The sequence below is a fragment of the Hemicordylus capensis genome, chromosome 2, assembly GCF_027244095.1.
Source record: "Hemicordylus capensis ecotype Gifberg chromosome 2, rHemCap1.1.pri, whole genome shotgun sequence".
Classification (NCBI taxonomy): Eukaryota; Metazoa; Chordata; class Lepidosauria; order Squamata; family Cordylidae; genus Hemicordylus; species Hemicordylus capensis.
In genome coordinates this window covers 101972798-101985639 of record NC_069658.1, presented here as the reverse complement: position 1 = coordinate 101985639, position 12842 = coordinate 101972798, and the positions used below count along the sequence as shown (strand labels likewise).

The 12842-nt window shown below is 45.1% G+C and overlaps 1 protein-coding gene across 5 annotated transcripts in view; it reads left to right on the top strand.

Annotated features, from left to right (window-relative positions):
* VPS13A (vacuolar protein sorting 13 homolog A) overlaps positions 1–12842 on the top strand; it is a 354074-nt gene that overhangs the window by 282628 nt on the left and 58604 nt on the right. For all 5 annotated transcript variants that reach the window (XM_053292130.1, XM_053292129.1, XM_053292133.1 and 2 more), the window contains exons 54-55: positions 535–767; positions 6060–6213. In XM_053292130.1, coding sequence (XP_053148105.1) covers positions 535–767; positions 6060–6213 — 387 coding nt within the window. The remainder of the gene's footprint in view (positions 1–534; positions 768–6059; positions 6214–12842) is intronic.

Genomic DNA, 12842 nt, shown 5'->3' with positions numbered 1-12842 from the left:
TAGACTGAAACAGCAGCAGTGGTTGACTGGGCCCTTCCTTGCTGCCAATAGGTGCCACCGTGGTCATTCATTCCCCTCAGGCCGCTGACAGGCTCAGGCCTGTCTCTCACCCTTCCTTCTTTCTCTCTTCCCTTCCCTTCTTCTTCTCTCTTTCTCTCTTCTCCACTTGCTCTTCCCATCTGTATTTCTTCCCCTCTCTTCTTCTTTTCTTTCTTTCTTTCTCTTTCCCTTCCTGAGTTAACAGATCCTGTTCATCTTGTTTCCTCATCTAATTCACACAAAGGCAGCCTCCTTCTCCTGAAGAGGCTATTTCCTCTATCACAACTTCCTCTCTTCACACACCCCTACCCACTATCCTTTTATATATATAGATTCCTCTCCTCTGCAATCAAGAACATCTTCCGACCAGTAACAATTGCATTCCAACTTAAATTTAGTTAAAATGAAGTTAAAGTTTAAATTTAGTTAAAATGAAGCTGAAGACGTGCTTATGATTTATTCTGAAAATAAACGTTTGACTATCTTCCTTTCTAGGACTTGATGACATCTTTCCAAGCCGGAACAAAGTGCATTTATTTCGTTTCATTTCTTGAAGGCTTACAACGCATTATCCTGTTCACCGAAGATGAAAAGGTTTTCAAAGCAACATATGAAAGTGAAAAGGCTGAATTAGCAGAACAAGAAATCATTGTGTCGTTACAAGATGTTGGGATTTCTTTAGTAAATAACTACTCAAAGCAGGAAGTAGGTTACATTGGAATCACAAGGTAATGTGAATTTGATTTTTAAAAAATTAATTTAAAGGTTGCTTTTCAGCAAAAGCCCCTAAAGCAGCATAGTCAGTGGTTCACATTCTGCTCAGTGTTGGAAGTGCAAAACAGGAGCTGTATCTACAGAAGAGGCTGCATCGGAGCTCAACCCAGAGCACTGGTCACTAACATGAAAGGGAAGAGAGAACTATTTGCGCTGTTCTTTTCTCCTTCTAAAAGTACTTTTGAGCTTCAGAAATATGTCCCTGAGGGCTGCAGAACTAGGGGTGTGCATGAACTATTTGATCCCAAAGCGGTTTGCCTCAAACCAGGCCAGTTTGATGGTTCAATCATGAATTGAACTAGAGGTGCTACGGTCCACAGTAGAACTGAACCAAGCCCAGTCTGTGGCAAATCAGTTCAGGTTCGAGGGGCTATGCATGTAAAGGGGAATACAGTGAGGATTCCCCTTTACAAACAAAGGGGCAGGGCTGGCTCAAGCCATTGGCGAGATTGGCCTCAACAAGGGGTATCAAGGGACAATGGGCATCAAAGAGAGCCAAGCAGACCTTCATCATCTCACTCCACAGTGTCTAACAGACCCTTCCTTCACTAATTCCCTAATCTTATCTGACACAGGAGATAGAGCCACTTTGCATCGCCCCACCCAGAGGAAAGGAAATTAAAATACTCTTGGAACTAGGACAGATGTGAGCTTGCCCGCTCCCTCATGGCTTTAAAGCTAGAGGACAATGGCCTGGCCAGTATTAACTCTTTTTCATTTAGCAATAGCAATAGCACTTACATTTATATACCGCTCTATAGCCGGAGCTCTCTAAGCGGTTTACAATGATTTAGCATATTGCCCCCAACATTCTGGGTACTCATTTTACCGACCTCGGAAGGATGGAAGGCTGAGTCAACCTTGAGCCCCTGGTCAGGATCGAACTTTTAACCTTCTGGTTACAGGGCAGCAGTTTTACCACTGCGCCACCAGGGCATCCATTCATCCAGCCACCACTGCGCATCCATTTGCAAATGGATGTTCCACTGGAATAAGCTGTAGAAATTTAACGCTGTCTCAGCTAGGGATGTGCATTTTGATTCGGCTACAAAATGTTTTGTGTCCAAAAATGGCACTTTCAGACATTTTTTACACCTGCCAAAAATGAAAAATGCCAAAACAAAGAGTTTTGTAGCCGAATCGAAACAACCCCAAAAATTTTGGACCTGTTTGGCGACCACTGCAGTCTCTCAAGTCAAAAGTCTCTCCCTTTAGTTCTTCTACTGACACGGTGTCTTTGAATTTCGTGCCCTTCAGGCCTGTAGGGCCAGATGCATCAGGGAGTTTCCGGTCAGAGTGGCAGGGATAGGGAGCTTCCCGGACCGAGAGCTTTTGTGTGGGTGACAGCAGTGGGCACGGCTGTGGCGGGGACGCAGAGGAGGAGGCCCATGGCGGGGTGAGGAGGCAGCAGTAGCGGCAGGCCCTAGCAGGAGGGTGGGTGAAAATGGCAGTGGGCCCTAGCAGGCGGGCAGGTGAAAATAGCAGTGGTGGGCCCTAGCAGACAGGTGGGCAAAAATGGCAGGGTGGGAAGAAGGGAGCCCAACACCGGGGAGAGAAAGCACTGCCAGGGGGTAGGGAGGGAAAGCTGCCGGTGGCAGGAGGAGGATGTGGACGGACCTTTTCTGGCAGCAAATAGCACTTGTCTTTGGGGGAGAGTGGCATGGTTTTGGAGCAAGTCGGCTCCGGAACTGAAAATTGGGGATTTGGTGAGGGTCAATTTCGGACCCTCCCTGAATTGGGGGAGCTTCGGATTTGGCTGAAGCCAAAATAGAAGAATTATGAAATGCACACCCCTAGTCTCAGCTAAGGATCTGCCTACTGATAGACTAAGGTAAAGCTCGGTGCTAGTCAGTTAGTAAACGTTTTTTGTATTTTCTTTTGAATTCCTGTGTGCCTTTTTTAACTTCAAATTTCAACCCACTTTCTTCTAATTCCTTATTCTATGTGCAACCCTTGTTTCTTGATAAAGTTCAGATACTTAGAAGTGACTTCAGCCTGATTTAACAGGTTCTGAGGGTTACTTGCAAAACTCTTCCCCATGTGCCTCCTAAGGTCATTTGCTCTTGTTAAGTTGTTCTCAGAAAAAATATCTTGTTGTCTAGAGCTGGGTTGTGTGGACTCTGGCTGTACAGTGCCTGTAAGTCCCAAGCCGGACAGTTCTAGGTTGTTGAAGCAGTGTCTGAGCCTGCTCAGTGGCTTAGATCAGTCTTCAGCTGGCAGCCTACCTTGAAGGAGTGACGTGATCCTAGATTTGGGATCAGAGCAATCTCTCTACCAGGGGTAGATCCCAGGAAAGCATAGAGTCACCACCATTTCGTCACAATTGGCTGGCAGAAGGTGGGATCAACATTGAATTGTTTTGCAAGAACTTTGCTAGAAGCTGACAGGGAGCCAGAACCTGGTTGCACAGAAAAGGTGGAAAGGAGTAAATAAACACACAGGTGAATGTGATTTCTGTTCAGTTTAGTCAGGGTATTAAGAGTCAGTTTGGAGGATTCAGTAAGGTGCAGATCCCCGCTGGGGCTTTCCTGAGCAAGCCACCCCATCAGCTAGCTGGGCCCCAACCTCAAATGAATTGAACAACCCCCAACAAGACTTCCTTGTGATGGTTCACATCACAGATTCAAATGCCATTTCTGCCGAGCATCAGAAAAGCATAATTATAAATGGGAAGCTGGAAGGGGGATGGAGAGACTCTGGCGCAGACATTAGCTCTGTGCATGAAAGACCAAAGATTATTCTGGTTGAGAGAAGTTGGGCAGTTAAGTGCAGTGGTGCATCTCCCGCTTGCCAATATTTGCCTAAAGTACCAGGACCGGGAGGGTCCCTGGCCAGTTACTGTGCACAAAGATTTACAAACTCCTGTTTTGATTGGAAATGATCTGAGCAACCAGTTTGCCCGACATGCCTGTGGTCACATGCAGCCAGGCTCAAGCAAGCTCTACTGAAATGGCACCTAGGGATCCAGAAGCCCCGTGCTCAGACCCACCAAACCTCAATGAGGACCAGCCACTTGCATCACTCTCAAGTACCAGTGATGCCATGCAAAAGGAACAACCAGTGCCCAGGGTTAACTCAGAGACCAATCCAGTAGTGGAACAAGAGGATTTTACTGTCCAGATCCTGCCGAATTGGGGAGCAGAGGAACTCAGTGCAGCCAGCCCAGAAAATGCATATGAGGTCTGCTTGTGGCAAGTGAGGAGCCCAGTCTACCAAGGAGGTTTGTGAGGGTGACTGCGGTGGCTGCTGCACTATCCCTAGCAACAGCAGCAATGGCAGAGGTTAAATGCCTGGCTTTTCTGGGAGTGGCAGTGGCATCACCAGGGAGTGGGGCTTGGTGACATCAGATACAACAGCATGGCTTGGGAGTACTAGGGGCTATTTTGGCCAAGGGCCCCAAAACCCCTTGAGCCAGCCCTGCAAAGGGGTGAGGAAATCCTTGAAAAGTCTTCAAAAGGGCAGCCAGGGGGGCAGCAAGAGGGCACCTTTAAAAGAAGATTAAAATTCTTACTGTCCCAGCAGCTACTGACACCACCCCTCAAAACCTTGGTACACCCCAAGCGCATGTCACTCCCTCTAATAACCCACTTGTGTGGCGGCGCAGTTCTGGCCTCTGCTGATGCACGGTGGCCATTTGTGTAGTCACACAAATGCAAATTTGTGTGAACACACAGGTGGCCTCTGTATATCCACAGAGGCCAGAACCATGCCTCCGCTGTATGGACAGATTGCTGGAGGGAGTGCTGTGCACTTGGGCTGTGCCAGGGGGTCTTCGAGGGGCAGCTGCTGCCACTGCTGGGCCTGTAAGAACCTTAAAGATGCCCTCTTGCTGCCCCACCCCCCTTCCCCGCCACCCTTTGGAAGACTTTTCAAGGATTCTCTCACTCCTTTGCTTATAATGGGCAATCCTTACTGGCATAACCCCTCGAACCGCTGAACCAATTTGGTGGAACAGAACAGCAGGTCAGTTCAACCAAACTAGTTCATGGACCAGCAGTTTGGTCCAAATTCAAATTGAATCACAAATATTGGTTTGTGCACACCCCTATGCAGAACCTATAAAATGTACTTTTGGAGGGAGTAGAGAGCAGCAAAAACCACTCCCCTCTTCCCCTATGTATGCATTTGACTGCTTGGCAACACTTTGGCCTGAGCTCTGATGCAACCTTTTACATGGGATGCAGCTCTCATTCCACACATTATGGGACATGTTAGCCAATACATGCAATATTTTCTATTTATGTACATATGTCTGAAATAGCAGCATACAAATATTGTACCTCTGATTTGATGATAGGAATCTACCTGAATTTTGGGTACCCCTGCACCATTTTGCTGTCCCATTTTATTTATTTTATTTATTTTACATTTTATATCCCGCTCTTCCTCCAAGGAGCCCAGAGCAGTGTACTACGTACTTAAGTTTCTCCTCACAACAAGTGAAGTAGGTTAGGCTGAGAGAGAAGTGACTGGTCTAGAATCACCCAGCAAGTCTCATGGCTGAATGGGGATTTGAACTCGGGTCTCCGCATTCCTAGTCCAGCTCTTTAACCATTACACCACTCTAGCTCCCAGACTTTTTTTCAGTCTGCAAAAATGGGGGTGGACGCCCAAATCCAAATTTGGTGATGATTTGGACATCACCAAATTTTAGTGATGAGGAAGATTAGAGGGGTTTGCTTATTGGTTGTACAAGTGGTGGTGGCCACCATTTTTATTCCCAGAATGCCCCTATAAATGATATTATTTTATCACATAGCATCATTCACAGAGGCATTCTTGTTTTTAAAATTTAGCTGTTGTCACGAGGACTGTAGTTGTGGTAATAAAGGTAAGCCAGCCCCTCCCCCACCAGAAAATTCAAACCAAACTTTCTCAGCAAAGAACTTTTAGCTCAGCCCTAACTTAAATCAGACCCCCCCCCAAAAAAATCAGTTTATCTGGGAATGTTCACACAAAGAGTGCAATTGAGCCAAACTGAGGTTGTACAGTCCTCAGGTGTATATTTTCAGGTGGCACAGAGGGTTTCGTGGGTAAGGGAAGGTTGTCAAAAATTTTGCCTTTCTCCAGTGCACCACTGTAGTTATTTGCGAAATACTTTTAGCCAGTTCCTCTCACTGCACTACCTTGCTCAGCCACTATTTGGTGCATGTGACAATAGTCTCAATATCAGACACTGTAATCAACTGTGCAAAATGAAATTTAATCTTGGACTCTTGTATTAACTCTATATTTTTATTTGCAAGTTCTGATGTAATTTGGGAGACAAAACCCAAGAAAAAGTCAAGATGGAGGCCACTGAGCGTGAAGCAAACTGAAAAACTGGAGAAAGAATTTAAAGAATACTGTGACCTCTCGCCCACAGAAAATAAAATAGTTGAACTGGATACTAATGTTCCGGTAATTCTGAGATGTTTCTTTATCCATCTAAAAATTATATTGTAACATAAAACAATATAAAGGTTATTGCTTATTTACTAGAGGCCTGCAAACAACATTTTGGTGAGTTGTTCTCCTCACTCCCACCCTGCTCTGCCATGTCTGCTGTCTGTCATTTGTTCTGCAACTGAGGCTTATAGCTCAAGACTGTGAGTGTTTACTCAGAAGTCTCACTGATTATGACTGTGTGGACAGAACTGTGAACACTTTGTTGTCATAAATCTGTTGGCATGGCTGACCTGACAGGATTTACGATCCCTTCAGCTCTACTCGTGTGAGTCAAAATAAAGTTCTGTAGCTAAGAGAAGCAGCTTAGCTGCACGAACGAGAGTGAAGAATGACTCTCAAGATAAGTATTATAAACAAAAGTCCCTTGAAACTAAACTAGGTACCCCCCTCTACAAAAACTGAGTAATAACTGAAATAAAGGAGCAAGGAAGAACAGAACAAGGACAGGCTGAAACAGGGAAGATTGAGAAAGTACAAATATGAGGACACTGTCTGCGAAAAGGCAAAGTTGCTGGTAGTAATCTGTGCCAAGAACAGTCTGCTTAATATAGGGCTCAAGATAACTGGCAGCCAACCAGGCTTTCCTGACTCAGCACTTCTATTTCCTCTCCTGTGAGATCTTGCACCTTCGTGTCTCCCACTGAGCCTTTCTCTTTTTTTTCCCCAAATTCAATTTTTATTAATTTTTAACAATAATATCCATAACAATCATAATAAATAAATGAACTTCCCGTGCACCTCTCTTCATGAAGCAACAACTATACAGTTTACCCTTGCTATAGTATTAGTACAAAACACAAATTTAAACCCTTAAAATTAAAAAATTTTTAAAAAGCCATTAATCTACCCAACCTGCATTTTTTTTTAAATTTCAAATCTACTGTAAGATCCATAGTGGGAAAATAATTCTTTAAATACTACAAAAATGGTTTCCAATCTTCTTTGAAACCCTCTAAGCTTTGATCTCTTATCAATATTGTAAATTTTGCCATCTCCGCGTATTCCAAAAAATTTTTATCAACCAATCTTCTTTTGAAGGCAGTTCATTACTCTTCCATTTCTGTGCATATATTTTTCTAACCGCCGTAAAAACATACGTGAACCCACTGAGCCTTTCTCTTAAGATGTCTTCTTAAAACAGGTGAAATTCCAGCTTCCTCCTGATCAGTCTCCTCAGCCCTCATGTCTGCCAACCATTCCAACTCAGCTCCAGAGTCTGTTCTCCCAGCCAAATCCTGCTGCTGTGCCTCTGAGCCTGTACTCCCTACCAAGTCCTCCCATTCCTCCTCTGACTCTTCTGACTCAGAGGTATGAGCCATGACATTTGTGGGGGAAAGAAAAGAAGAAGCATCAAGAACACTCCTTACCCTAGTCCTCACTATTTATAGATCTTTACGGTGATCCATGTTCCCTCACAAAATTCAAGAATTCTCCATGGAAGAATTCTTCAGCTCCTCAAGGTGCTCTTGACTCCACCCCCTGTTCACGAGGTATGTCTGTTATTTTTGGCAGTTAGAGTGCCCGTTGCTCAGTTCCTTTGTGAAGGATTCACTCTTTGATCGAGCTTGGTTCCTGTGAGAAAATTATGAGTAAAGTTTTACTCTAGATTTTGGACTTGGGTAGTTTATGGACAGTAAAAAAGAACATTCTTAAAATGTACTTCTTGTAAAGGGACTTTTCCCTCCTCAGATAGGCACAATCAGTGTTTAATTTGTTTGGGTGAACAAGCCTGCAAGATTTGTCATTCTCAAAGCAAACAAGAAAAAGCAGAAAACTCTTGACTTAGAGCAGTTTCATCTTTATACGAAAACATGTTAAGAACTCATACACCTATGCCACGATCACCACTACCTTTGACTTCAACATCTTCGATGTTGGTCGATAGTCGACCCTCAGAATTAAGATCAAAAGTGGAGTGTTCACCAAGGGGAGAATCTCAGACTCACCACTCTGAGAAAAAGCATTCGGAGTCTGTTTTTAAGAGACCCGAAGATGTCAGGGATGATTCTCCTAACTACTCAGTGTCTAAGCATGGAAGTATCTTGACATCGCCATCTGACCCAACATTGAGGGACAGTCTACCACACCAACTTTGACACCAATAGTGGGTTCCCCATACCCCCTCACCCTCTAGAGTTCAAGTCTCTACTCACGCATCAGCATCAACATTGGTATCAGGTGCAACTTCAGTACTGACCCTGACATTAACTGCTGAAGCACAAGGCTTTCAATACCGAGGATGGTGTTGACATCAACATTGTCATAGACGATACTCATCTCAGGTTTGTCATCTTCTATTCCAAAGTCACGGGAAACAGCACAATGGGATGTTGTTGGCACCTCCCATACTTCGCCTGTCATTGTGGATCTCTCACCTGAGAGCACCCCAACCAATTCTGACCAGGACAAAAGTTCTAATTCAAGTCAGAAAGAACAATCTTCTAGAGAAATCTCCCTGGCTTTACCTGTGCCAGACTACTTCAAAGAACTTGGAGTCATTGATGGGTTCTACACAATCCACTCATCAGGATCCACCTTCAGGGGTTTCTCAATACACTGTTTGGTCAGAGAAGAGGAAATAGGAGCAACTCCTATCCCCAAAACTCCTTCAATATCTCCAGCTAGAGTGACACCTATGTCCTCTCCCTCATATACACCACCCTTTTGTTGGCGAGAGAGCTATCACTACTCAGTCCCAACCTATTCATCAGTGGGACACCCAACAGATAGCTGGAATTCACCAGGGGAACTGGACCCTGGCTATGTTTGTGTCCTTAGACAAGATGGGACAGAGACTTCCATCCCTTTTGGGAATCTGAATAGAAATAATTCCTTTGATTTATTTGAGTAGCTTGTTCTATCACCCCTTTTTCCAGCAAAGATTGAACCTCTTCTTACAGTGTAGGAATTGGGTGGTTGTATTTAATCCCTGAGAAAACAGAGAGAGTAGTGAACTCTATGGCATATCCTGCTGTTATAATACTCAACACTCATGCTTCTGATGCTATGTGATTTTCCAAAGCCATGCTTTGGAAAAATGGGGAAGCCAGATATCTGAAAGGCTTTCTAAATGAATGAGGCAGTTGACCAAGTGCTCAAAGATTTTGTTTTTACTTGTCTTGCTGTTTCGTTCTTTGTTGTTTTTTGTTTTTGTCCATAAGGTTTTTTAAGGTTTTATCTGAAAGATCTTCTGTAGTTTCTACAATCAGACTGCTTGAACTGTGGTATTTTTCTGTTACCTTTAAATTTCTGAGAGTAGGAATGTAGGGATGGAGTAGAAGTAAATGTCTTTGCAGTGTAACAAGATTTCTTCATTTTTTCCATGGTCTCATCAGTCTGTGAGTTAAAAAGACCCTCCCTATCGAACGGCAAGTTTTCAGTCTTGTCTTTCATCTCAAGGAAAGTTGATCAAAGCAATTTGTGTCATCTTAGAGATACAGCACCTGCAATGGAATGGGACTCCCCTTCCATTAGATGTTTAGCTGTGCTCAAGTGGTGTCTTGTGACATCAGCTGACTTTGCTAACACAGCTTTAAACTTGTCCCAAACACCTTCTGGCACATCCTTTAACTCATCGTTAAAATTGTCCAAAATAGAATGATGGTATATGGCCATGCAGTTGGTTATCTTAATAGATAGACATGATACTGAATAGAACCTACAGCCCATGGCATCCATAGGAACATAGGAAGCTGCCTTATATTGAGTCAGACCATTGGTCCATCTAGTGCAGTATTGTCTACACAGACTGGCAGTGACTTCTCCAAGGTTACAGGCTGGAGTCTCTCTCAGCCCCATCTTGGATATGCCAGGAACTTTAAATCTTCCCAGGGTGGCCCCATACTCTTAAGGGGAATATATCACAGTGCTATTACATGTAGTCTCCCATTCAAATGCACACCAGGCTGTGCCCTGTATAGTAAAGGGGACAATTCACACTTGCTGCCACAAGACCAGCTCTCCTTACCTTTCAGCTTCCAATTTCCTGCCCTCCTCGTATACTGAGGCTGAATGGCTTTTCCTCGATTTACTGCCCGTGGCACAATCAGGAAGATACCCAGTTTACTGTGGGCATTTATTTATGGCATTGGCCACGGCTGCCTTGGCTCTCGCTTGCCTTCATATGCGGCCGCTTCAGTGGAGGTTCCTAGACGTCTTTGACCCCCAGTGAGATTCTCAACACAGGCTCTTTCACATTCCTTCCTGGGTTCACCAGTCTTTCCACTGGTGGACCTCCCATGCCAACCTGGCCAGGTTCCAAACCTTTCAACCCATCAGGGTCTCAGGTCTTTCTTACTACAGACGCATCAGACACTGGATAGAGCAGTCATTTCTGGGCCTTTAAGTTAAATGGCAGATGGTCCCGTTAAGAAGCCACCCATTACATAAATTACTTTTAGTGCTCAAAGCCTGGAAGGGCTTTCAACCCATTGTCACCGGACGTCAAGTATAAGTCATGACAGACAATGCAACTATAAAAGCTTATATAAACTCCCAGGGAGGCACAGCTTCCCGAACTCTGCTCCAGCTGTCTCTGCTGCTATGGGAAATGGACCCTGTGTTATGAAACTTACCTATCCACAATCAGGCCCACAAGAATGTCCAGGCAGATCATCTCAGCAGGACGCTTTTGTCCTCCACAAGTGAAAGCTCAATACAGGCACACTCCACAGGATCTTTAGGCTGTGGAGGACCACACAACTAGACCTCTTTGCGAGCCCCAAAAACTGTCAATGTGACCTCTTCTGCACACGAGCAGATTTGGGCCCGGACTCTCTAGGAGAAACCGTCACACCTTGGTGGGATGCTCCATTTGCCTGTCTGTTCCCTCCTATTCCTCCCATTCCTTAGGTCCTGCAGAAAATACAGGACAGAACACGTATTCTGATCATGCCTTAGTGGTCGAGGCATCATTGGTTCCTGTGCCTGCTCCACCTGTCGCAGGGAACCTTCTGCCCAGACCTTCTGACTCGACAATGTTGGGTGTTCTTACACCCAGACATCTGACCGCTTATACCCAGACATCTGTCTCTACATCTGATGACTTGGAGCATTCTTCCACCTGGGTTTCTGATGTTGTAGCTGTCCCCTCTGCATCCAAAAAGCCATCCACCCTCCTTACTGGACGAAATGGACACAGTTCATGCACTTCAGCTGTCATCACAATGTACATTAACCATCTTCATCCCCCTTACCACTGATCCTCTCTTACCTCCTGGACCTCAAAAAATCGGGCCTATGTATGTCTTCTATTAAGAGTCATCTGGTAGCCATCACAGCATTCTGGTCTGACTGTGCCTCCCTCTTTACGCTGCCAGAGGTGAAACATTTTTTGAAAGGCCTGACCCACCTTTACCCGGACCCTCCCACAATCTCCCCTACTTGGGACCTCCCCTTGGTTCTCCACTGCTTGATGGGCAGACCTTTCAAGCCCGTGTCTACTTGTGATACCCGTCTGCTTACCTTCAAGACAGTTTTCTTAGTAGCGATCACTTCTGCCTGGTGAGTGAGTGCCTTCCAAGCACTTAGGTGTTACCCTCCCTACCTAAATTTCCATCCCGACAAGGTCACCCTATGCCCAGAACTTCCTTCTGAAAGTCATGTTGGTATCTGATAGGTCTCAGCTGATCACCTTGCTGGTCTTCTTCCCAAACCTGTTCTCTGAAGAACAACGATGCTGGCATACCCTTGATGTCCACAGGGCCTTCTGTCTCACCCAGACATCGTCATTGAGGAACTCCCAGTCTCTTTTCATAAATTATGGAGAACCTAATAAGGGCCGTCAGGCCTCCTTGTAGTCAGTTTCTAACTGGATTGTGCACACCATTAAACTAGTGTACCAGCTATCCGGGGTGCAATATCATTCATCGGTGCAATAACTTCATCGATTAAAGCACACTCGACCTGTGCCACAGCAGCAAAGGACTTTTGACAAAGGACTGCTCTTGACAAAGCACTGCCCTTGGATCCAATCTGCTGAACTGCTACATTGGCTACTTTGTCTGTCTTCATCAAAAATTATGCCTTAGACCTAAGAGCTAGGAGGGACGCTGCCTTTGGACATACAGTCTTGCAGTTTATCTTTTCCAAACTCCTGGTTGCCTTCACCTACCTTTATCTTGAGTATCTCTGGTATGCAGCCTCCAATGATGAAAGCTTGTGATACACCCATCTGTGTAATGGACAGAGACACCACCCAGAAGAGCTTCAGTTGCTTACCTTTAACTGTGATTTTTCTGGTGGTCATCTGTCCATTCACACACCCGCTCATGCTCCCTGCTGCAGAGCATACCATCTATGGCAGACTCCTTAACTAAGGAGGTAAGGGTGGTCAGGTGAACTTATAGGTGCTGGAGGGAGGGCCAGTAAAGCAGGAGTGAGAACGAGGAAGCTTGCAAACTCCCGACCAGGCTTTCACTCTTAACTGAAGCCCATCTGTGTGAATTAGGGATGTGCGAACCGGTTCAAATTCAAACCGGGGTGGTTCGGAGATTCGAATTCGAACCAAACCAGCCATCAGGTTCGAGCTGCAGGTTCGAATTCGAACTGAACCAGGGGGTGGTTCAATTCGAACCAGTTCA